Below are 27,600 nucleotides of genomic sequence, written 5' to 3'. Positions count from 1 at the left end.
TGGGAGAAGGCACTGACAGCTCTACTATGCGGCTTTGCCTACTGTGAATCATGTGTTGGTTTTATGAATCTGGTCACAGCAGAAGTTGATTAATTGCAATGAAATCCCTTTACCCTCCTGTGCCGTAACATTCTGATGTTCAGAGAGACATCCAGGGGTTAATGTGGACCCTGTAAAGTTTATATTTTTAGCAGCAAATATAACATTGTTATTATAATGGAATGTTTCAAATAGGAATTTTTACTTTCTCCTTATTCCAGTCTATGCACTCCATGCAGCACAATGCATCTTCTTATTTAATGTGTTTTTACGTATACAAAACTTTTAACAAGCTTCACCAGCTATGACCTGGCGACGATCTGCACAATGTAGCGGAGCGAGTTACTGAGCAATATGAAAGTATTTCTCCATGTACACCTTAGGAATCTTAATCCTTTGTGTGTTTTCTTTATTGTCCTTGTTTCGTTTTTAAATCCAGGCAAATAGCTACCAGGAAGGCCTCCGCGGTTTGTTTAGACTGTACTTTTCTCTGAAATACAGTGTCAACAATTAGTTCTGACCGTTGTGGCTAATAACTGTCTAATACCTGTTACCCCGACATGATGGACGCGGAGAGCGTAGACAAAGAAATGTCCACAATGCATAAATCACAAGAAATATTGTTTAAAGAGAGTACATATTGGAACACACACACACTTAGCTCTCCCTTCTCATTTTGGGCAGTTGTGCATACCCCTCTCGGGGCTGAATGTATATGGTTGGGGGGATACGATCTTAGTCCTTCCTTTTGTTTGGCAGCAAATAAAAGATTTATGAAGGAAATAGTGTTTTTTTCAACTTGGGGACTGGAGGAGAAGAGAAATATTCATTTTCAGCCAATGAAACATACAGCGGAAATGTTTAGTGGCACTAAAGGCTGCTGCACCTCACTCTGCAGGATGGTGCAGTCCAAAATGGGCAGCACGGTGGCTCAGTGGTTAGCACTTCTGCCTTACAGCACTGGGGTCATGAGTTCAATTCCCAACCATGGCCTTATCCGTGAGGAGTTTGTATGTTCTCCCCGTGTTTTCTTGGGTTTCTTCCGGGTGCTCTGGTTTCCTCCCACACTCCAAAAACATACTGGTAGGTTAATTGGCTGCTAACAAATTGACCTTAGTCTCTCTGTCTGTCTGTGTGTGTTAGGAAATTTAGACTGTAAGCTCCAATGGGGCAGGGACTGATGTGAGTGAGTTCTCTGTACAGCGCTGCGGAATTAGTGTCGCTATATAAATAAATGGTGATGATAATAACTGAATGGAGCAGCATGCAGTGCTTCTACAAGGGGTGTAACACGGGGGTTGTCCAAAATGGACGTCAAGGGGAGATCAGGTTTGCTTTCAAATGTATACTTCCATCTTGCATTTGGTTGATCTGTTTTTCACCTGGTAATCTGCAAGTAGACCGTCTTAGAGGTGTCCCACTGAAAATACTGGCTGAGAAGAATTTGCCTCCACCAGCACCAAATTCCAAAATGTTTTTGCACTTGTGCGCACAAACTTCATAGCACCTGTCCTACGTTACATAAAGAGCTTCCCAATGATCCCATTAGCTAAGAAAAAAGCAACTCATTTAGTTATTTGCACCAGCGCCCATCCCGCCTATCATAGACACACCCATATCGCAGTTTGGCCCCCTGGGTGACCATTTGCACACCCATACGGTGCTCTGCAGAAATGATAGGCCAGCTTCCCATTGTCTGCACCTCAGAGGTAACAATTAGGTGGTTTTGCAAGGGTTAAAAAACGGAAACGCCAAAATCTGCGCTCTCCACTCACCAAGCGCAGGAGTGCCTCCCCCACTTAGCCAGACACTTACCCATAGTAAATGGGTACTTTTGCCACTGAAATATGTTATAATTTTCTATAATTTTTTTGTAGTTTTGCAAAAGGCGTTTTCATTTCCACCCTGCAAAATTACAGTGTCAGACACCATCTTTACAACACTGCTGAGTAAGGCTCTTTCATCCCATATTCATACTGGGGCCACTGGTGTTTGGCAGGATATGTGGGGGACCTTTAAAAAAGAGAAACTGTAAAAAGTTTGAAAAAAGCAAACAAATCTGAAATGTGATCGGATTTGTGCACTGTTGAATTTGCGGAAAAGATCAGGTGGATGTGCAGTTTAATATTTTCATTAGCAATAATCTTTATCAAAAGCCTTTGAAGATAAGACTGTTAGTCTATTGAAGTTAATCGTTTATTTTAGCATTAAGTTATTAAGTGCTTATAATATAATCAGTTGAGAGACATACTATTTACAGTGTGTTAGTTTTCACTTGCATAAAGATTGTTTATCAGTCTCCTGCACAACTTCAAAGTCTAATTTTTTTTAATATATATCAATATTATTACAACCATTATATGACATTAATATATGTTAAAAGATAATAATGTACCTAAAATAGTTGGAGTGGTTATAGTTAACTAGATATGTCCACCATTCTCTTTGTCAATCTCTGTAGCAGGTGATATGTTTGGTTGGAGGTGTTTCTCTTAATGGGATAGACAGAGAGTAACTGACAGACTTGTAGACTTGATTTAGAGAACTGCATTGCGTGGATTGGTGGATTCATACACAGGGGCGGGGCTGCTGAAGTCACAGCACCTCAAATTGCTTCAGATCCTATTAGGTCATGACCTTAGAGATGTCTGAGGATCTTTAGCGGTCTATGACAGATCTTCAGTGGTGGAATGTCAGTTTATCGCACAACAATGTGTTTTGACTTCATAGATTATATCTGTAGTTTACAATTATTTAGGGGTTTAATGGTCCTTTAATCCTAACTTCCATTTAAATTCTGCTTTAAATTCTGTTTTTCTATGTTAAAGAGGAAATGCCTGTTCCCATTCTCTAAGATATAATTTAATGTTATCCTGAATCTCTTCCTGAGGAAACAAACTAAATTGTATGAAAACAAGGAGTCAGCGGCGGGGGAGAGCCGCTCTGGTACTATACAACCTCTGGCACAGTCTATTCTTCAGTCTATTCTTGTTTTCAGGCCCATTTTCTTTGTGGACATCTGACTGCTAATTACTATTAAATGATTTACCTTATAAAGTAAGTGAACTCAATACTGGGTGTTAAATATCAAGTAATACCGGATGTATCACGTAAAGCCACTATGTGAAATATGTGAGTCTATTACTGAGCTGCGTAATATACATGAAATAACTGGAGTGTTAAACTGCTTCCCTTTTGTACCCCCCTGGAACACTGCTCCCCTCTTGTCCCCCTGGAGTACACTGCTCCCCTCTTGTTCCCCTGGAGTACACTGCTCCCCTCTTGTTCCCCTGGAGTACACTGCTCCCCTCTTGTTCCCCTGGAGTACACTGCTCCCCTCTTGTGCCCAAGAGTACACTGCGCTCCTCTTGTTCATCTGGAGTACACTGCTTCCCTCTTGTGCCCAGGAGTACACTGCTTCCCTCTTGTGCCCAGGAGTACACTGCTTCCCTCTTGTGCCCAGGAGTACACTGCTTCCCTCTTGTGCCCAGGAGTACACTGCTTCCCTCTTATGCCCAGGAGTACACTGCTTCCCTCTTGTGCCCAGGAGTACACTGCTTCCCTCTTGTGCCCAGGAGTACACTGCTCTCCCCTTGTGCCCAGGAGTACACTGCTTCCCTCTTGTGCGCAGGAGTACACTGCCCTCCCTTCTGCCCAGGAGTACACTGCTCCCCCCTTCTGCCCAGGAGTACACTGCTCCCCCCTTCTGCCCAGGAGTACACTGCTCCCCCCTTGTGCCCAGGAGTACACTGCTCCCCCCTTGTGCCCAGGAGTACACTGCTTCCCTCTTGTGCCCAGGAGTACACTGCTTCCCTCTTGTGCCCAGGAGTACACTGCTCTACCCTTGTGCCCAGGAGTACACTGCTTCCCTCTTGTGCGCAGGAGTACACTGCTCTCCCCTTGTGCCCAGGAGTACACTGCTCTCCCCTTGTGCCCAGGAGTACACTGCTTCCCTCTTGTGCCCAGGAGTACACTGCTCTCCCCTTGTGCCCAGGCGTTCACTGCTTCCCTCTTGTGCGCAGGAGTACACTGCCCTCCCTTGTGCCTAGGAGTACACTGCTCCTCCCTTGTGCCTAGGAGTACACTGCTCCCCCCTTGTGCCCAGGAGTACACTGCTCCCCCCTTGTGCCCAGGAGTACACTGCTCCCCCCTTGTGCCCAGGAGTACACTGCTCCCCCCTTGTGCCCAGGAGTACACTGCTCCCCCCTTGTGCCCAGGAGTACACTGCTCCCCCCTTGTGCCCAGGAGTACACTGCTTCCCTCTTGTGCGCAGGAGTACACTGCTCCCCCTCTTGTGCGCAGGAGTACACTGCCCTCCCTTCTGCCTAGGAGTACACTGCTCCCCCCTTGTGCCCAGGAGTACACTGCTCCCCCCTTGTGCCCAGGAGTACACTGCTTCCCTCTTGTGCGCAGGAGTACACTGCTCCCCCTCTTGTGCGCAGGAGTACACTGCCCTCCCTTGTGCCCAGGAGTACACTGCCCTCCCCTGTGCCCAGGAGTACACTGCCCTCCCTTGTGCCCAGGAGTACACTGCCCTCCCTTGTGCCCAGGAGTACACTGCCCTCCCTTGTGCCCAGGAGTACACTGCCCTCCCTTGTGCCCAGGAGTACACTGTTCCCCCCTTGTGCCCAGGAGCACACTGTTCCCCCCTTGTGCCCAGGAGTACACTGCCCCACCTTGTGCCCAGGAGTACACTGCCCCACCTTGTGCCCAGGAGTACACTGCCCCACCTTGTGCCCAGGAGTACACTGCCCCACCTTGTGCCCAGGAGTACACTGCCCCACCTTGTGCCCAGGAGTACACTGCCCCCCTTGTGCCCAGGAATACACTGCTCCCCCCTTGTGCCCAAAAGTACACTGTTTCCCACTTCTGGCCAGGAGTACACTGCTCCTCCCTTGTGCCCTGGAGTACACTGCACCCCCTTTGTGCCCAGAAGTGCACTGCCCCCCCTGGACCCCGGGGACATCGAACCCAGACACCTAATTTGTGATGTGAAAAAAGGACAAATCCAGGGTACCCCTAAGCATAGACCGCTCAAAGGGTCAGAGGGGCTTATTAAATAAAAGATTTATGCTGGAACATAATGTCTTTGTGTTAGAGTCCCACCTAGAAGTTTAACCTTTGGGAAACAAAATTAACATATGGAAACGGATGAAAACAGGGTTTCCGTTTCCTGAGAAATGCTGCAGGTGGCACTGACCCACTTCTCACCTTTGCAACACCTGAATTTAAATAAATATGAAATGGATGCCTGTGGTATATATCCAAACAGCTGATTTAAACTATATGTGTATCAATCTCCTCCTGTAGAAATATATTGTAATGAGGACAATAAGATTTTTGGTACTTCAATTCTACCCGTCAGGTGCTCACAACGCAAGCAGCCATTTTGTTGACTAAAATAGACCACACCCTGATACACTTAAATCTGAACCAATAACTGAAGGAATATTCATAAGACACCTGTCAGCAGTCCTGATTCTTGACGCCCGAAACGGCGTATATCGCTGAAAAGGCAGTATGGTCTGGCATAAAATGGGCCTGTTTAGTGGATCTATATGTGGTTTGGGTTGATTTAAGTGTATCAGGGGGTGCTCTATTTTAACCAAAATTTTCAATTGGTATTGTTGTCAGTTATGACTAAAGATTGGATCAGCTTACAGACCGGCAGCCTCCATTATGCGTAGATTACAGGTGGGCCGAAAGGGCCTCATTTAGGTGCGGATGTAAAGTTCCGTTCCTTTTACTGCTCGTGCGTCTGCATATTGATGCACTTTAACCGTGTCTCATAGTTGCCAACTTTTCCTCGTTGGCTTCAGGGAGATCCCGGGGGAGGTGGGCGTGCGGGGGCATTATCTTTTACCCCGCCCTCTAAACAATTGTCACAATTTTGGCCAATTACAGCAGGGGCGGGGCTAAGATGACGCGATATTTGCAACATTAAGCCCCCCCCCACCACTTATCTATGGTGGGGGCGAGAACCAGGAGGTTGCCCTGCTCTCCCGGGAGCCCGGGAGGTCTCCCAGATATGCAGGAGTTTCCCGGACATTCCGGGAGAGTAGGCAACTATGCGTTAAAGAAAAGCAGCTAATGAATCTCTAGAGACTGAAGTGTCTTTTACATTTCTGTCTCCATTACTGAAGTCATGTTGTCTTACCTGTCAGTCTTTGATTAAATCTTGGTCTCCATGAAAATGGCCACCTCCATAGGCATCAATACATGGACATAGGACACAATTTCTGAACTGTGTCATCATGCCACAGATGGCGAAGCCAACCACGTCTTGTACTGGCTCAGCATCAGGGAGAATGTCGGACTCTTCAGGGAGTGAGGGAGATCACCCCTAGTTCAGGGAGTCTCCCTGACATTCAGGGAGAGTTGGCATGTATGCCGTATCTTATTGTGGCTGCATTTCTATACCCTGCTTCCAGCTGCATCTGTTGTTTAGTTCAAAATAACCCAGTAATAGGGCAAATTCGCGGCCACAATTGTGGCAACAAAAATCGGCTTTAGATTAATTTGAAAAGACCAATTACAGTCTTGAAGAACCAGTTACATTATTTTGTGAGTTTTGTCACCTGTTATGGACACCTGTGACCTTGATTGTTCTTTATAGATTAGCTGATGTCACTAAAGTATAAATAAATATTGCACATCTCATTGACAGGTGATGGGTTTTATACCCTTCATAATTATTATTAATGAAAATATTAGCACAGATCTCAATGTCACAGAATTACCAGCGGGTATTGCTGCCACGATGCTGTAACAGATTCCTAAAATGACGAGTGGAACTTTTGTCACTACATTGTTAGAAAGTAAAAGAACAGAAATTTTATTAATCGGTTGTTTAAAAATATACTGCATCCTTAAGGGTATCGTGCCCGCTGAGTAATGTCTTAGGACACAGGGCCGGTGAGATACGCCTGTTAAAAGCGTGGATGAAACCTTGTACTACGTTACAGCAGTTAGCAGAGCTCTCTCCTGCCGCGTATTAAGTATTAACTATCGAGCGTTATCGCTCCAAGCAAAGTGGAGCCTATACCGGTTTATTCACTTTCATTACTTTTTGAACAAACTGTGGTTAATAGACTTTTAATATGTTCATTGGACCCGATTTCAGTGCCTGCGTGTACGAGACCTAACTAATATTCTTAGCTAAACACTATTTTGTGTCTAATTAGAATGTGATTTTTATGTAGCAGAAAGAACTGTCTTTATGTAATTATTTTTATATTTATACAGTCCTCTCAATACATTCACTGCAGCAAACTAAACTCTACGGCATAACTATCCTTGGTGAGTTTATATTATTGCTGAGCTAAATTTGCCATTATTCTCATTCAGTATTTACCGCTTACATCACGTTTTTTTCAGTACAGACAATATGCCATTTTCATTCTACTATCCCTAAACGATGCATCGAAACGCCTTATTATTATAATAGTTAATGTAAATATGTGATTTATAGAATATATTTTGCTAAAGACAAAAGGTGAAAATAACAACTATTTGAGAACAATTATTACTTTTAAGTCTGATTCATTCTTGTTTCCATCCCTCCTAGCAATATCAGTAAGCAATTAACTTTTAAGTAGGTGGAGCTAGAACCAGCCTGTAGCCAATCAGAGTATCCGCAAATTCACAATCCAGAATGTACAAATCCAAACACAATAGAAACCGCAAGACGATTCTGGGAACCAGAATTGTGGGTCACTGCAATGGCACAGATTGAGTAGAAACTTGGTACATTTATAATAAAATTTTAAAGACCGTATTAATCCACCCAGGATGTCCTCTCTTTAATCTTTGGCAAAATTAATAAATATAAATGGAAATACAGTTGTTGTCATCGCTTCTCCTCAACATTGCATACCTCTGTGTATCTAGCAAAATGAAAACATGAGGTATTGGTGCATATGTTGATCAAAACATTTAAGCCTTCATCCCAGCGTCTAGGGTACCTCATTGTATGTAGGTTCTACACTGACCTATATGCTTCAAAACACCATTAAAATCAGACGCACTCACCTCCCAGGTATAGGGGCTTACATCTAGTAAGGGTTGGCTTGTGAGCTCAGAAGGCCTTATATAGGCCTGATAGGCAGTTGCTAAATAAAACAAGAGCAGAAATAAGACTGTGTTCGGTTAATCTCATGTTGTACATGGTACAAGCTGCATAGCAATATAAATGCCCTATACGTGTACAAAACAAAAAGGCAATTTATGTCGGCACTTATCCATAACACTGCATACCTGTGTGTATCTAGCAAAATGAGGTATTGGTTCATATTTTGATCAAAACTTTTAAGCCTGCGTCTCAACACCAAGGGAACCTGATTGTATGCAAGTATGCTATGCTAACATTTAAATAGTGCTGTGAGCGCTATATTGGTCTGAGCACTGAACAATGTGGGGGCTATGATTGGTGGAGGGTCGCATCAGCAATATTTTTGTGTTACTCCTAAAAAGACAGATATCAATGCATCATTTTTCTAGCGTTTTTTGGCTGCTTTGTAGGGCTGGATCCAGAGACTTAAACGGATTCTGGGATACAAATCCCAGAAAAAGCAGAGGGAAAAAAACCCTGCAATAGCTTTCCTGTGTGTGTTCAAAGTTGCATATACTCCCGGGGCTGTATGAAGCTAACTGGGTTTCCTAGAGAAGGAAGCCCCATCTTGCTGCTACCAATTAAGTCTAAAGTGGTTCGCTGTATCTAAAAAAATATGCTGCATTAATTTTCTGGAAATCATTTAAAGTAAAAGGAAATGTGATTGAGGTAGAGATATCCGACGTTTGTTGTATCCCCACGTAAGTCAATATTGTTCTAATTTAAATGTAGAACGCACTATGTCACATCTAATGAAGTGTAAGTAACGTAGAACAGGGGCCCAGATCCCTTTGATGTAATCTTCTGGGAATAGAGCATCTGGAAATGCTGATTACATACAGTCTGTGCTCTGGGTGGACAGTAAATAACATAATATCCTGCGTTATAGGAAATAAAGTTGACACATCAGGTTAGTAGTTTAGGTCTGGTCGGTCTACCAGAAAACTGGTTATGATCTGGGATTTTTCTAGGAAATAAAGGAGTAAACGTTAGAAAAACTGAAATTTGTGATATATTTGTGATATATGTGTATTTTTGTCGGTGTGATAAGTCCCAGTGCTGCCTCTTTCAGTTTGGGATAAATATGTCCGTGCGGTTTTCAGAATAAGTGCAACAATTTCACGCGTCACTATGCAAATGATCAAAATATTTCCATATACGCTGTAAAACTATTAAAAATGTCATAAAATTAAATTACTGAGCTTAGTGATGTTCTAAATATCTAAGAGACGGTGTTTTATATCCTAAGGCAAAATAAATATGTAAAACTATATATTTGTGTATATATATATATATATATATATATATATATATATATATATATATATATATACAAGTTAACCCGAGCATGATACTCATGCATTCTAGTCAAATCAAGCTACTTAAGGTGTTAAAAAGGTTCTTGTCATCTTCATCGCCACACGCCGCTAGGCTTTTATATATTAGATAATGCTAAGAATTTAGTAGGTCAGTGTAGTATATAACTGCGCCCAGCAGGTGGCGCTGCAGCTTGAGCACTCTGTCACCCGGTAGTTTTTTACACACACACACAAACACACACACTAACACAGCATGTGTGTTCATGAGGTAAAATTACCTCACGAAAATGAGTTTGAGCCCTCAACTCGTAAATTTAGCTTTTACTACCCCTCCCACGGGGGGATGATGGAAGTTAAGTGACTTCACTATTATAATTTTTTTTGTCAAATAATGTCAGTATACCAAATTTCAGGTCAATTGGATGAGCCCTTTCTGAGAAAATAGTTTTTTCCACACACACACTAACACACGCCGCTAGGCTTTTATATATTAGATAATGCTAAGCATTTAGTAGGTCAGTGTAGTATATAACTCCGCCCAGCAGGTGGCGCTGCAGCTTGAGCACTCTGTCACCCGGTAGTTTTTTCCACACTAACGCACGCCGCTAGGCTTTTTATATATATATATATATATATATATATTGTTTGTATTTTCATATGACTTTGATGTATCACCAAGTGAGAGGTTCAATCATATGTGTAATGTATTTATTGTATATTATATTGCACTTTAAAAAATAAAAGAAAGTGGAACCTATACTGCGTGAACCATTGAAAGTCTGTATTATACATTATATGAATGAGGTGTTGCCCATTTTGGATCCACTGTGAACGCAGCCTTTCAACTCACTAGGAACTAGTAACATTAGATATTAAAAGGTGACTGTGTAATAATATTCTTGTTGCAGCACTTTACTTAGCGTTAAGAAAACAGAGCTTATCATAAACTATAGAGCAATTTATCTCCTTCAATGTTATTCTTGTGTGTTACAATATATTGGGTAAGAGGTGCGACAGTGTGTGTGATATTATTGGAAGAGTGGATTCAAGCAAGCGTTGAGGCAGGTCCTGGCATAACCCAAACAACGGGTCATCCTTAAATATATCCATTGAAAACGGTTCAGGCTATCCCACTGCTGACACCAGTTTCTCTGTTATAAGGATGAGGCAGAGAAGATTTGTTTTTGAAATCTTGAGAAATAAAAGGTACATGCAGTTTCAAGCATATCATTTTTATTTTACCTTTTATACTTTAAGCAATACCACAGCTTTCTCTGTTGTGCACTTTTTGTTGGCTTATTTGTTGCGTTAATCTATTTTTGTGTCTTGTTTTCAGATTGCTTATTTAAGGTCTGTCCTATGAACAGATATTCCGCTCAGAAGCAGTTCTGGAAAGCAAAACAGGCAAAACAAGGGAACAACACAGAAGCCGCACTTCTCAAGAAACTCCAGGTGAGTGCTCTACCTCCAATTCCTATAAATACCATTAAGTGCCACCCACAAGTGCAAGTGATTGCGATTGGTCAGTTCAGTTAGTTACCTTGTCTTGTGTGTGCGCTCGTCTTTCCCGGCTCAATATCCCATCTGATACAGCGTAGCAGAAACGTTGTATCCTCATCGGTACAAGTCTGGTGTCATGGTTCGACCTGGATGTGCAGGTGACCGTTGGTTTGGTGCATCACCCGCACATCTGGAGAAATTTGGAACGGAAACTTCAGGATTTGTTCAGATCTGATCAATTTATAATGTAGAACCTCGGAGCCTTTGAGGGAGAGCTGTCGTATTGTTTAATTGGCAGAAGTAGAATGAAATATCAGCCATGGCGGTTCTCCTGTAATGCCAAGTATGTGAGCATTTTTTGATGATGACACCGGAGGTATGGTTCCACTAGAGTACTTGGGGGGTAATTTACTAACATAGGTGCACATGTGGCGCTAACCCTAGAGACCAAACGGAGCATAGCTTTAAACAGTCTAGCACAAGTTAGCCAATGGAAACAAATGTCTGGCTGGTTGCTAAAAGGTTACTGGATATTTACACTTAAAGAAGACTTGTCATCTGCATACACCGGAAGAAGCCATTTTTGTGGGCGTAATGAACATTCAGCTTATTGATTCGCTAGGGACATCACTGATTCACGTTGTGATGTCTCTGGTTCCTATGGAATCGATAGGCTGCATTTTCTTTGCTTTATACTGTGGCATTGAGTCTACCAATGTCTCGGATTGTGCAGGAGGCATACCGGACCGTTCATCCACAAGAGTCACTCAGTTGGTGATTTTGGTGGCAATAACTTAAGTGTCATTACTCATACAACCATGGGCCGACCACACGCGCTCTGTAGATGGGAACATTATAACCCATCAGGAAACACATGCTACAAAACGAGTCATAAAATGATCAAGACCCCAAACCATGCCTGGAAAATACTCCCCACAGCATTAAAGAGCCACCAGAACCCCATACTGTTGGAAACAAGCACTCAGGGCTGTAGTGTACTTTAGGCTGATGTCATGCGTCCACGGGTCCACTTTGCCGAGAACATGGTGAAAAATGACTCATCTGACCATGAATGGACTCCACCTCTCGGTAGTCCATTGTCTGTGCTCTTTGCAAATGTGCATTACCATTGAAGATGAGCGGTTTATGCTCTGTATCCCAACTATAATATCCCCCTATGTGGAGTTCTAATCAAACTAAAGTTGCCACAGGTTAAAACTCGTGGCTCCTGGAATTTACACTTCAACCTGCAGTTTCCCTTTGTTGATGACGATTTTCCCTTGGAGATCCATGCTGACATCCTCTTAGATACCGTTGCTCATGAAGCATTATCAAGTTGAACCGTCTTGGTGACTGAAGCTCCTGCGAAACTTTCAAAGTCGCCTTAGTCTCTTCTTGCAGCCATGCTAACCATAATTATAGGCAACCAGGGCGGACCACTATTTGTATACATGATCCTGACCACACCGGGAGGTTATTTACTTCTTACTTTTTGTCTGGGTAACGTTTTATCTTGTGATCTCGTTACACAGTCCTTCAGGGTAAAAGATGACTTGTTGGGAGCATGTGAGATTCAACTGAAAACAAAATCCTCTATCCAAACAATACACTGTAAATAGACCTAACTAGCAGCATAAAATTGTCGTACACATGGATTTTACCTGTGAGACCAAGTACCTGAGGAATGGATTCCTACTTACTAGCCGCAGCCCTGGTGGGAAGGATCCTCAGCCCACCCTTCATCCCAGGGCATCCACAGCACTGTGTAACACAATGCATTTTATGAAACCTTTAAAGCAAATGGACATCTCAACATATCAAATGTGTTGAAGCCATGAATTTTAATCCTGCATCACAAAATGTCCTTCTTGCATTTGCTTTCTTCTGCGGCTGGTCTGAAATCAGCTGGGAACGCCTGGAACCTCCCATCACTGGCCATTGGAAAGTGTACAACTTTGCTCTCACAGTTGATGCAAGCTAATGCACATGCACTTACATGTAAAACAGGCACCAATGAACAGGAATATGTATATGGTTGATAAAATAAGAAGCCGGTGTTTGTTTGTTTGTAAATGACCTATAATGACCTATAATGTGATCTTGAAATGTCTGTGACGTGATTAGTGTTATAGAGCTTGTATTAATAGCAGTAGGGCCGCAGTGCTGTGTGCGTCTCCAAGCTGTAATACCTTGTAGTGTACATAGTCTGCAGGATTGTGTGTCACACCCAGTGTTATTGGAAGTAAAAATTGGGTGGGGCGATGCTGGTTTTTATCAGAAATTTGTGAGAGAACCACCCTGTCCTCAGGCAGGAGAGGTTTAAAGACAGGTAACTTCAGCTAAGGTATATAAAAAAGTGTTCAAGAATCACATACAGGTTAAAACACAGGGCCATAAAAAAATGGGTCTCTATAGGGTTCACTGAGCCATAAGGAACTGGACTCTGTATTATACACTGGACCACCAGGCACCGGGCTCTGTCTAGTACACTGGGCCATTGGAACTGGGCTCTGTATTGTACACTGGGCCAACAGGAACCAGGCTCTGTATTGTACACTGGGCTAGCAGGAACTGGGCTCTGTATTGTACACTGGGCCATCGGAACTGGGCTTTGTATTGTACACTGGGCCATCGGAACTGGGCTCTGTATTGTACACTGGGCTAGCAGGAACCGGGCTCTGTATTGTACACTGGGCTAGCAGGAACTGGGCTCTGTATTGTACACTGAGCTAGCAGGAACTGAGCTCTGTATTGTATACTGGGCCACCAGGAACGGGGCTCTGTATTGTACATTGGGACACCCCAAAAATATTTATGTATGTAAATAATAAACAGACAGGTCTTGAACATGTTGGGCCCCTAAAATTAAAATGAAGGTTTGGACAAAGTGACAATGAGAAAGGAGAGTTATTATATCTTTACCTCTGAGTATAGAAAGGAACAAGATGGTATTAATAACAGTATATTAACGGAGTTCCTCATGCCTGAGAATTGCATGCTGTGATATATTTTTCCATCAAAATCCAGTGCTGCATACACCACACATTTTGGTGTGACTGCCCAGTCCAATAGGATATACACAAGAAGAGATCTGGGCACTTGGCATCTGCGCTGAGCAAACGAGTGTCAGCTTTTGGCCCAAGAGGCAGGATTGAGCGTGGTCATCTTAGGTGTATGCTTTGAGGAATGTATAGAAATAATAAAGGTTTATACTGTCCCGGGCACTATGGATGAACACACGGTTTTTTTCTAACTAATAATTGTACATTTTAATAAAGTTGTGTAACTTTTTCCATTATTAATTTGCTGCTCTCAGGACATTGGATGTAGTGAACGGTGTTTGTTAGCTTAGATTGAGGTTGAAAGTAGGAAAATAAACCAATTACCATTAAAATCAGTCACTTTACCTCTACTTATATGTTCATTTGAATTTATAAGACAATATAATAATATCATACTTGCACTTCAGTGTTGTCAAATGTGCAGCCAATAGGAATCAAACACAGAGGATAGATCTCCGCTGTCATTACCCGTCAATCTGCCCACACTCAGAGTTTGATAAATGGTCCAGGACATTTATGGAAGGGAAGTAAAGAATAACTGTAGTGAAAAATGTTGTTCTAGAATTACAGGATCTTTACTCTGCAATTCTGTCTTCTTTCAATATTTTATCTTCACCTTCCTATACCTATTCCTCTTTATCAAAGTTACACACTGTTAGAGAGCATTTTCTGTGTACTAATAATGTTGTGTTCTTGCAGCATGCCGCTGAGCTGGAGCAGAAACAAAACGAGTCGGAGAACAGAAAGTTGCTGGGAGAAATTGTAAAATACAGCAATGTTATACAGGTAAGGGTTAAATACAGCAATGTTATACAGGTAAGGGTTAAATGCAGCAATGTTATACAGGTAAGGGTTAGATACAGCAATGTTATACAGGTAAGGGTTAAATACTGTAATATTATACAGGTAAGGGTTAAATACAGCAATGTTATACAGGTAAGGGTTAAATACTGTAATATTATACAGGTAAGGGTTAAATACAGCAATGTTATACAGGTAAGGGTTAGATACAGCAATGTTATACAGGTAAGGGTTAAATACAGCAATCTTATACAGGTAAGGGTTAAATGCAGCAATTTTATACAGGTAAGGGTTAAATGCAGCAATGTTATACAGGTAAGGGTTAAATGCAACAATGTTATACAGGTAAGGGTTAAGTACAGAAATGTTATACAGGTAAGTGTTAGATACAGCAATGTTATACAGGTAAGTGTTAGATACAGCAATGTTATACAGGTAAGGGTTAGATACAGCAATGTTATACAGGTAAGGGTTAGATACAGCAATGTAATACAGGTAAGGGTTAAATACTGTAATATTATACAGGTAAGGGTTAAATACAGCAATGTTATACAGGTAAGGGTTAAATACTGTAATATTATACAGGTAAGGGTTAAATACAGCAATGTTATACAGGTAAGGGTTAGATACAGCAATGTTATACAGGTAAGGGTTAGATACAGAAATGTTATACAGGTAAGGGTTAAATACAGCAATGTTATACAGGTAAGGGTTAAATACTGTAATATTATACAGGTAAGGGTTAAATACTGTAATATTATACAGGTAAGGGTTAAATGCAGCAATGTTATACAGGTAAGGGTTAAATGCAGCAATGTTATACAGGTAAGGGTTAAGTACAGCAATGTTATACAGGTAAGTGTTAGATACAGCAATGTTATACAGGTAAGGGTTAGATACAGCAATGTTATACAGGTAAGTGTTAGATACAGCTATGTTCTACAGGTAAGGGTTAAATACTGTAATGTTATACAGGTAAGGGTTAAATACAGCAATGTTATACAGGTAAGGGTTAGAAACAGCAATGTTATACAGGTAAGGGTTAAATACAGCAATGTTATACAGGTAAGGGTTAAATACAGCAATGTTATACAGGTAAGGGTTAAATACAGCAATGTTATACAGGTAAGGGTTAGATACAGCAATGTTATACAGGTAAGTGTTAAATGCAGCAATCTTATACAGGTAATGGTTAAGTACAGCAATCTTATACAGGTAAGGGTTAAATGCAGCAATCTTATACAGGTAAGGGTTAAATACAGCAATCTTATACAGGTAAGGGTTAGATACAGCAATGTTATACAGGTAAGGGTTAGATACAGCAATGTTATACAGGTAAGGGTTAGATACAGCAATGTTATACAGGTAAGGGTTAAATACAGCAATGTTATACAGGTAAGGGTTAAATACAGCAATCTTATACAGGTAAGGGTTAAATGCAGCAATGTTATACAGGTAAGGGTTAAATGCAGCAATGTTATACAGGTAAGGGTTAAATACTGTAATGTTATACAGGTAAGGGTTAAATGCAGCAATGTTATACAGGTAAGGGTTAAATGCAGCAATGTTATACAGGTAAGGGTTAGATACATCAATGTTATACAGGTAAGTGTTAAATACTGTAATATTATACAGGTAAGTGTTAAATACAGCAATGTTATACAGGTAAGGGTTAGATACAGCAATGTTATACAGGTAAGGGTTAAATACAACAATGTTATACAGGTAAGGGTTAAATACTGTAATATTATACAGGTAAGGGTTAAATGCAGCAATGTTATACAGGTAAGGGTTAAATGCAGCAATGTTATACAGGTAAGGGTTAAGTACAGCAATGTTATACAGGTAAGGGTTAGATACAGCAATGTTATACAGGTAAGGGTTAGATACAGCAATGTTATACAGGTAAGTGTTAGATACAGCTATGTTATACAGGTAAGGGTTAAATACTGTAATGTTATACAGGTAAGGGTTAAATACAGCAATGTTATACAGGTAAGGGTTAGAAACAGCAATGTTATACAGGTAAGGGTTAAATACAACAATGTTATACAGGTAAGGGTTAAATGCAACAATGTTATACAGGTAAGGGTTAAATACAGCAATGTTATACAGGTAAGGGTTAAATACAGCAATGTTATACAGGTAAGGGTTAGATACAGCAATGTTATACAGGTAAGGGTTAAATACAGCAATGTTATACAGGTAAGGGTTAAATACAGCAATGTTATACAGGTAAGGGTTAAATACAGCAATGTTATACAGGTAAGGGTTAAATACAGCAATGTTATACAGGTAAGGGTTAGATACAGCTATGTTATACAGGTAAGGGTTAGATACAGCTATGTTATACAGGTAAGGGTTAGAAACAGCAATCTCATACAGGTAAGGGTTAAATACAGCAATGTTATACAGGTAAGTGTTAAATGCAGCAATCTTATACAGGTAATGGTTAAGTACAGCAATCTTATACAGGTAAGGGTTAAATGCAGCAATCTTATACAGGTAAGGGTTAAATACAGCAATCTTATACAGGTAATGGTTAAGTACAGCAATGTTATACAGGTAAGGGTTAGAAACAGCAATGTTATACAGGTAAGGGTTAGATACAGCAATGTTATACAGGTAAGGGTTAGATACAGCAATGTTATACAGGTAAGGGTTAAATACAGCAATGTTATACAGGTAAGGGTTAAATACAGCAATGTTATACAGGTAAGGGTTAGATACAGCAATGTTATACAGGTAAGGGTTAGATACAGCAATGTTATACAGGTAAGGGTTAGATACAGCAATGTTATACAGGTAAGGGTTAAATACAGCAATGTTATACAGGTAAGGGTTAAATACAGCAATGTTATACAGGTAAGGGTTAGATACAGCTATGTTATACAGGTAAGGGTTAGAAACAGCAATGTTATACAGGTAAGGGTTAGATACAGCAATGTTATACAGGTAAGGGTTAGATACAGCAATGTTATACAGGTAAGGGTTAAATACAGCAATGTTATACAGGTAAGGGTTAAATACAGCAATGTTATACAGGTAAGGGTTAAATACAGCAATGTTATACAGGTAAGGGTTAGATACAGCTATGTTATACAGGTAAGGGTTAGAAACAGCAATCTCATACAGGTAAGGGTTAAATACAGCAATGTTATACAGGTAAGTGTTAAATGCAGCAATCTTATACAGGTAATGATTAAGTACAGCAATCTTATACAGGTAAGGGTTAAATGCAGCAATCTTATACAGGTAAGGGTTAAATACAGCAATCTTATACAGGCAATGGTTAAGTACAGCAATGTTATACAGGTAAGGGTTAGAAACAGCAATGTTATACAGGTAAGGGTTAGATACAGCAATGTTATACAGGTAAGGGTTAAATACAGCAATGTTATACAGGTAAGGGTTAGATACAGCAATGTTATACAGGTAAGGGTTAGATACAGCAATGTTATACAGGTAAGGGTTAGATACAGCAATGTTATACAGGTAAGGGTTAAATACAGCAATGTTATACAGGTAAGGGTTAGATACAGCTATGTTATACAGGTAAGGGTTAGAAACAGCAATGTTATACAGGTAAGGGTTAGATACAGCAATGTTATACAGGTAAGGGTTAGATACAGCTATGTTATACAGGTAAGGGGTTAGATACAGCAATGTTATACAGGTAAGGGGTTAGATACAGCTATGTTATACAGGTAAGGGGTTAGATACAGCTATGTTATACAGGTAAGGGTTAGATACAGCAATGTTATACAGGTAAGGGTTAGATACAGCAATGTTATACAGGTAAGGGTTAGATACAGCAATGTTATACAGGTAAGGGTTAGATACAGCAATGTTATACAGGTAAGGGTTAGATACAGCAATGTTATACAGGTAAGGGTTAGATACAGCAATGTTATACAGGTAAGGGTTAGATACAGCAATGTTATACAGGTAAGGGTTAGAAACAGCAATGTTATACAGGTAAGGGTTAGATACAGCTATGTTATACAGGTAAGGGTTAGATACAGCAATGTTATACAGGTAAGGGTTAGATACAGCAACAGGCTTTGTAACATAACAATGTTACCTTATGTCAGTGACCAGGAATCTGATTTAATCACAAATCTGATAAAATAACCCCCCAGGTGTTTAGAGATCAGCGGAATTTTTCTTAACATTTTCAGCAATTTAAAATATCTCCAGTATCACAGGGTTAGTTGGGACGGGTTGTCCTATCTGATGGAGAACAGTTTTATTTAAGGGAGATAAAAGAATTGTTCTCTTTGAACTTCATGAACTTTATTTTTGCATTACAGTTTATCATAATAAAAAAACAGCAACAATCATATTCTATTTGACATAACAGTATAGAAAGTTTAGAAATAAAGTTTCTCCCAGGATAAGCTAATGACAGCGCTACCAAATCCAATGTCTCTCAGAACTGTAAATGTGTTAATTGAAGACGATTTAGAAACGTTACATGAAATCTGAATGACCGTTCTGAGGTGTCCGACTTCAATTTGTGACTTGTCTGTCCACAGTTACTGCACATTAAGAGTAACAAATACCTCACGGTTAACAAGCGGCTCCCGGCGCTGTTGGAGAAGAACGCCATGCGGGTGTCCCTGGACGCGGCCGGGAACGAGGGATCCTGGTTCTACATTCAGCCCTTCTGGAAGCTGAGGAGCGAAGGCGACAACGTAGGTCTTCTGGGAAACACATAGCGGGGTAGATTTATCTAAACAGGAAAAGTGAAGATGTTGCCCATAGCAACCAAGCAAAGTCTAGCTACATTTATCCAGTGCATTCTAGAACATGACAGCTAGAATCTGATTGGTTGCTATGGGCAACACCTCCACTTTTCCTTTTTAGAAGCTTAGATACATTTTTCCCGAAGTGTTCTTAGTTCTAAACCTATTGTCTCACTAATCCAGGACTATTTGGAATATAAATACTGGTAAAAAGAAAGTTACAGGTTTCCATTGGCAGAATCTGGCAGAACTACGACAGGGCGCAGGCTGGTTCTCAGTCACACGTCCCTTTTCTTTAAACATTTTTTGGTTATTTGTATTAGTGTTCCTATAACAAAAGTTGTAGCTATCATGTTGCATACTTGGGTGAGGTATCTGTTTCAGACTCCTTTGGAACAGGACCCTTGTTAGGATAGACAGGTAACGTCTCAGATATTTGTGCCCCTTTGTTTTACACAGGAAGGAAAGCTCTACACAATGGGGCTGACCTACAGGTAGGAGCGTTTGCACCAGGAAAAGAACACTTTGTGCTGCAGGCGGGGAAGAGGGGGGTGGGGTGTAAAATGCACAACCTGATTTAGAGATGTAACTTAATTCTAAAAGTGTTGAAATAAACCTGGCCTGTATTGTGGGCAGAATGCATGTATTTCTCCTGCATGCACTGGTGCATTAAAGAGCACCTATAGCCATTATTTGATAGGTTGTGAATTACTGAGCTAAATAATATACATGTAATTACTGACGTGTTTATACTATATATGCCCACCATGCTGTCTGTCACTCCCCTGCAGCAAGTTGCCACGTTAGCAGCTTCCTTATTTAGACAGGTAAATAGTGGCCGACCGCCTAGACAAAACCACTGTGTGAACTGAATTGATACACAGGGGCGGGGCCGGTGACGTCACAGCAACTCAAATCACTGCAGTCTCAGCTTCTTCACCTTTAGGTCACTGTCCTAAAGTTAAATGATACTGTGCTTTATGACAGAACTGCAGCGGAATGTCTGAGTAACACTGAACAATGTTTTTTGACCTTCGCGGTTCATATCTGAACTTTTTAATGTTAGGATTTAATATTGTATCCAAGTATTATTCTTGGTTCTTCCTGCAGTTCTATTTTTCACGTTCTGTGTTTTGCACCAAATTTGCCCCAAAATGCTATTTAAAAAGACGTTTCTCATACAGTTTTCTTATTTATAGGTCTTGGTGGGAGATAAGGTGGTGCTGATGCCGGTTAACGCCGGACAGCCGCTTCACGCCAGTAATATAGAGCTGCTAGATAATCCCGGCTGTAAAGAGGTAACTTATTCCGGGCCTTGGGGGGAGAGGTCACAAAAACAGTTATTCACTTCTGTACGGAAAGCGTGATATAAATATGTGCGGCTGCCATGTTTGTTGCAGGTCAACGCTGTTAATTGTAACACCAGCTGGAAGGTGGCCTTGTTTATGAAGTACAGTGATTATCGCGACGATGTCCTGAAAGGGGTAAGTGAGATAAAGACTCCATATGGTTAAATGAAAAGATTTTGAACATTTAGTGAGGATTTCCATATTTACAGCCCGAGCGGTCACAGACTTCTGGTGTCTCTTCCCGAGTCCTTTACACGTTCTAGAATGTTGCAGTTATAAGCTATGAAATCCGCACTCACGTTTTTATAGAGATGACAACTGTTCTGCTTTTAAATAACCCGTAGCTGATGCCGTAGGTGATGCAGTTTTGATGTGTTTACACACCGTTGTCCCCTCTTGAGGACATTTACGTCTGTTGCCCCCGCAGGGTGACGTCGTCAGACTGTTCCACGCAGAACAAGAAAAGTTCCTGACCTGCGACGAGTATGAGAAGAAGCAGCACATATTCCTGCGGACAACCTTACGCCAGTCGGCAACATCCGCCACAAGCTCCAAGGCCCTATGGGAAATAGAGGTAATTATGGTGTTCAAACCCAGCTCTGGAGAAAACAAAACATTTCTTCTACCAGTCAAACTATTTATAAAATCCACAATTTACTAGGTTGATAAATATATATATATATATACACACACACAAGTTAACCCGTGCATGATACTCATGCATTCTAGAAAATGTTTGTTCCCCGGGGGGATGTTAGGGCGGGGCAAAGGTTTGAAAGGTGAAGGAAGACACAAGAAATTTTAATCTGGATGATGACAATGATCAATCTTGGTCAATCTTGTTTCTGAAAAATATTTTGGGTGAAGATAAGAGGAAGCCTCCGTGCTTTCAGTGCGGTCTCTGTGAAGTGTTGGGAATGAAAGCCTGACTGTAGAGGGTCCGATAGGTGGGGTGAGGGGAGGACGCGTATGAGATTAGTGTAGACACACTTTCCAGGAAGCTTGGAGGGGTGTCGGAGCTGAGCGATGTGACGGTAACCTGGGAGAGAATTTGGGTCAGAATAGGAGCAATAACCGCATGCTTGAGTAACGCGTTGGCGCTTGTAGCCAAGAAGAGACCAATTCAGATCCAAAACCGTTAAAAATGTTTAATTCTGTCCTATCGCTATTCGCATGACCTGCCTGTCCGTGTATGTCTAAACTTGGGTGATCCCTACTCCTGTTCATCCCAGTGGAAGTGGCGTGAACGGAACGACAAGCGGTATCAGTGATTGTCTGATAGTGGAGGTTGCGTGCGTGTACACGGATGACATAAATGGCATCAATAACTGTGTGTCTGGGGAGCTGAGATCTGCGAGATGCAGGAGTAGTGTTAGTGCAGAGAGATGTCCACACTATGCACAGGGAGGTCAGATAGATGTACTGTCTCTCTCTCTGTCTCTGTCTCTTTGTTATAACATGATCTTTTATCCTTCGTTCTACAGGTCGTGCACCACGATCCCTGCCGAGGAGGGGCCGGCCAGTGGAACAGCTTGTTTCGATTTAAGCACTTGGCTACTGGGAACTACCTGGCTGCAGAGGTGAGTGAGACACCTGGACGTTCTCTGCGAGTTCGATCCTGACACAAACGAGGCCGTGTGAGGGAAGAGGGGGGTTACACAGGGTCGTTTACTGAGCGCACCACAGGCACTCACTGTTGGGTCTGGTAACGTCAGCCTACAAAGTATAAAAGTGTGTCACGTTTACCCACAATGCCCTGCTCACTCCGCAGTAATGCTGAAAAGTCTCAAGTCATTAATTTGAACATTTTCTAAGTTCTAATTGTGGCGTGGAAAATATCGCATATCTGTGTATTCTGTGTTCGCTCAGTACATGACGCTGATGAGGGCAATGGGGAAATAATCCCAGGTATTGCAGGCAGCATGGTGGAGCATTGGTTGACATTGCCGCCTTCCTGGGCTGGAGTCCCAGGTTCGATTCCCACCACGGAGTGGTCTGTGTGACCTTTGTATGATCTTCACGTGTTCACGTTTCCTCCTACAGTCCAAATACATACCGGTCAGTTCATTGACTTCTGACTACATTTCTCCCCCTTCGTCTGTCTGCTAGAGACATTAGATTGTCAGCTCCTCCGGGGATAGGACGGATGTGAATAAAGGAAATTCTCTGACTGTACAGCGCCGCAGACTATGCTGGTGCTATATAGTGTAAAATACTAATTATCCTAAAGAATACCAATTACCCTAGTAATGTTTAAAAGGTCTGCTGTTTACCACTGTGATCGCGAGTGCCGTACATTCGCCTGCCACATACACGAGACTCCTAGTGAGTGACAGATCGCCACACGTTTGATGCCGCACACTCCCCACAATGCCTTTCACCTTACTGTAGATGTGTGGAAAGTTTTTCAATGTCATCCAAACTGCACAGCGTTGTCTCGGCACGTTCCCTCAGCCATGACTAAGCTGGATCCAGGCCAAGCAGCATTGCTTAATGTAGCACGTTGTGTTTGGTTTTCATTTGCATGGGGATTTTGTCTGAAACGCTGCTGGTTTACTGTTAAGCCTTTCTAGCGGTAGCTGGGGTTGGGGAGGGCCGGGGTAACGAGCTGTCTGGTGGTTGGGTAACTTATCCTTTCTTTCTGTTCTCTTAAACCACAATATTCGTTGCAGAAATGATGGAAGCAGGAAACATTTATTTCCTGTAAAAAGCTGCATGAAAGTTCTGTGACCACAGCCGCTTGTTTCTGGAACGAATTTGCTCTGTCGCAGGGTTAGGGTCTCTAATCAGGTTGCACTTTGTTAGACATTAAATTTAAAGGTAGGTTTTTTTTTTTTATGTCCCGGACATTGCAAAAACGCCAACATGATCTGTGAACAGCGGACGTTTCCGTTGTTTCAAATGAAATGCACGTTACAAACATGAGTTTTCCTTAAAGCGCCGCTGTTGTCTGCGCGTGAAGGGCCGCCGGACCAGAGTGATAAGTTGTCTAGTAATATAGGACTAGAATCGCTGTTTATAGATATATACGGAAGTGTTCGGGGGCTTATCAGATCTTTCACAATGAGTAACTGTTGAGGGTTAGGTATAGAGGTTTGTGTTGTCACATTTTCCTCGACGTCCTGTCCAGTAATATCACTATAATACGGTGCAGTGAGCCACACACCACAGCCAGACATCTGCTGGTAATAGTGAGCGATGATTAGTGTTCTTCTGCACGTTACTACGCTGCGTGGACCACTGTGTGTTGTAGGGGCAGTTGTAAAAATCAGGATAGAGGTGTCCATATATGTATGTGCTATTTGGACAGTTTATGCCTATATTATTATTATTATTATTATCATTTATTTATATAGCGCCACTAATTCCGCAGCGCTGTACAGAGAACTCACTCACATCAGTCCCTGCCCCATTGGAGCTTACAGTCTAAATTACATAAAACAGACAGACAGACACACACAGAGACACAGACAGACAGACAGACAGGCACACACAGACAGACACAGACAGACACAGACAGACACAGAGACACAGACAGACACAGACAGACAGACAGACAGACAGACAGACAGACAGACAGACACAGAGAGAGACAGACACAGAGAGAGACAGACACAGAGAGAGACAGACACAGAGAGAGACAGACACAGAGAGAGACAGACACAGAGAGAGACAGACACAGAGAGAGACAGACAGACAGACACACACAGAGAGAGACAGACAGACACACACAGAGAGAGACAGACAGACACACACAGAGAGAGACAGACAGACACACACAGAGAGAGACAGACAGACACACACAGAGAGAGACAGACAGACAGACACACACAGAGACACAGACAGGCACACACAGAGACACAGACAGGCACACACAGAGACACAGACAGGCACACACAGAGACACAGACAGACAGACACAGACACAGACAGACAGACACAGACAGACAGACACAGACAGACAGACAGACAGACAGACACACAGACTGACACACAGACTGACAGACACACACACAGACAGACACACACAGACAGACACACACAGACAGACACACACAGACAGACACAGACAGACAGACACAGACAGACACAGACAGACACAGACAGACACAGACAGACACAGACAGACACAGACAGACACAGACAGACACAGACAGACACACACACAGACAGACACACACAGACAGACACACACAGACACAGAGACACAGACAGACACATAGACACAGACAGACACAGAGACACAGACAGACACAGAGACACAGACAGACACAGAGACACAGACAGACACAGAGACACAGACAAACACAGAGACACAGACAGACACAGAGACACAGACAGACACAGACAGACACAGACAGACACAGACAGACACAGACAGACACAGACAGACAAACACAGACAGACACAGACAGACAGACACAGACAGACAGACACAGACAGACACAGACAGACAGACAGACAGACACAGACAGACAGACAGACAGACACAGACAGACAGACAGACAGACACAGACAGACAGACACAGACAGACAGACAGACACAGACAGACAGACACAGAGAGAGACAGACAGACACACACAGAGAGAGACAGACAGACACACACAGAGAGAGACAGACAGACACACACAGAGAGAGACACAGACAGGCACACACAGAGACACAGACAGGCACACACAGAGACACAGACAGACAGACAGACAGACACACAGACACAGACACAGACAGACAGACAGACACAGACAGACACACAGACTGACAGACACACAGACACAGACAGACACAGACAGACACACAGACTGACAGACACACAGACACAGACAGACAGACACAGACACAGACAGACAGACAGACACAGACAGACAGACACACACAGACAGACAGACACACACAGACAGACAGACACACACAGACAGACAGACAGACACAGACAGACAGACACACACAGACAGACAGACACACACAGACAGATTAGGGTCAATTTTGTTAGCAGCCAATTAACCTACCAGTACACACAGATAACCTCTGTGCCCTATTTGTTTTGCACTTGTATAAATGACCGTCAGTGACTGTATCTGGCATTAGTAGGAATTCCCAAAACCGCCTACCGCGCGGTCTGTGTTGTCGCCTCATAGTAAGTAGTGAATGACAACGCCGGGTAAGGAGCCGAGGTGTGTGTGTGTGACTTTCAGCCACTGCCGACAGCTCTAATAATATCTGGATTAAACAAAGAGCCTCTTGCCAAAAATGGTGAACCCTGCTCAGGCTGCAAGGTCAGTAGAACAAAGCATCTATGTTCCTGCAAATAGACATTACGTGTTCTGCCGGCCAAGTGTTGTTGTAGGATGGAGTCTGTGCTCAGGCATATACGTGTGATTCCGCGGGTCTAACGCGCTTCTCTGTACTTTGGCGACGTTAAGCCGCCCCCTTGCAACCCCCATCCCGCCTTGTCACGGCGCAGGTGGGCGTAAGTGGCAGAGACACATATTAAAGACAAGTAATAGTATATAAATATACGTAACCAAAGATATAGCCCCTATATTCATCTACTCATCAGCAGTGAGTGTTGATAGTTACTTGACGCGTTTCTGCACTTTCATCACAACTACGTTACACTTGAGCTTCAATTAGACTCAACAACTAAAACTAATACTTAATCTATGACAGTAAACTAATCGGAACATTACTTACTTAGCATCCTAGCACTGCCCCCCTGTGGTAGAAGATCGGTACAGCAGCTGGTGTGAATGTTTTCACCACAGTGATGTCATAGCCTTAATGGCTCAAATGTATGTTCTTTAGGGTTTCAACAGTAATTATATAGGGGGACCCTTAAAGCATATATGGGACACCTCCAACTCACAAATGATTTGGATGGTAAATATTAGAGTAGGATGATATCACGTTGCCCCTAAATAAACCAGATTCATTCATACGCAATAACTTGTTACTGGTCAGTGTAGTACTACTCTTTACCAGTGTGTGGCGCTCTGTTGCCTGCTCTAAGCCCAGCCAGCTTGCAGCAATGACATTTGTCTCTATTCTTGATTTAATTTGGCCCAGTCCTATTGTCTGTCGTGTTGTGTAGCTCAGTATTAGAGGACTTTGCTGTATGTGGGGTCAGGGGATATTTTAAAGAGAATTGTAGCGAAATGGTCTTCACAGAAAATGATAAATTTATGTTTAAAAGTGTATCATATAGCCGCGTTGTGGTAAATTCAGGAAATGCAGGTAACAGTGCATGTGGCTTAGGTGTGTTTTCTTCCTGCATATTTGTAGTATAACTATTGATCATGGGACATTTCGACAAAGTTTATTTACGGATTAAAATGTATCCTCCAAATGCATAGTGAGAGGCTGATTTAGTGTTAGGAGCAGAGGAATTTCTTTAACAACTGCCCCCGGCTTAAAGTTAGGCAGAATATTGTGGTGATCCCAATCTGTCAGGTAGGGGGGTGTGTACTGAAGACAGCACCTGATTGGGTGACTCTACTATCCAATCACATTTATATTGTTGGCAAAAGTGGAGGTGTTGCCCATAGCAACCAGTCAGATTGTAACTGTCATTTATCTTGTACATTCTAGAACATCATAGCTAGACTCTGACTGGTTGCTATGGGCAACACCTCCACTTTTCCTTTTTTGGAAGCTTTGGTAAATATGCCCCTAAGT

The 27,600-nt window shown here is 42.1% G+C and overlaps 1 protein-coding gene across 3 annotated transcripts in view; it reads left to right on the top strand.

The window, feature by feature from the left end:
• The window catches only part of ITPR2 (inositol 1,4,5-trisphosphate receptor type 2), a 180,753-nt gene that overhangs the window by 26,195 nt on the left and 126,958 nt on the right, over nt 1–27,600 (top strand). For all 3 annotated transcript variants that reach the window (XM_075210447.1, XM_075210446.1, XM_075210448.1), the window contains exons 3-9: nt 10,805–10,920; nt 14,730–14,816; nt 19,370–19,528; nt 20,779–20,877; nt 20,980–21,063; nt 21,356–21,502; nt 22,413–22,508. In XM_075210447.1, the coding sequence (XP_075066548.1) occupies nt 10,805–10,920; nt 14,730–14,816; nt 19,370–19,528; nt 20,779–20,877; nt 20,980–21,063; nt 21,356–21,502; nt 22,413–22,508 (788 nt within the window). The remainder of the gene's footprint in view (nt 1–10,804; nt 10,921–14,729; nt 14,817–19,369; nt 19,529–20,778; nt 20,878–20,979; nt 21,064–21,355; nt 21,503–22,412; nt 22,509–27,600) is intronic.

This window comes from Mixophyes fleayi, chromosome 4, assembly GCF_038048845.1.
Source record: "Mixophyes fleayi isolate aMixFle1 chromosome 4, aMixFle1.hap1, whole genome shotgun sequence".
NCBI lineage: Eukaryota > Metazoa > Chordata > Amphibia > Anura > Limnodynastidae > Mixophyes > Mixophyes fleayi.
The sequence above is the reverse complement of the archived record's forward strand: the minus strand, read 5'-3'. Positions and strand labels throughout refer to the sequence as shown.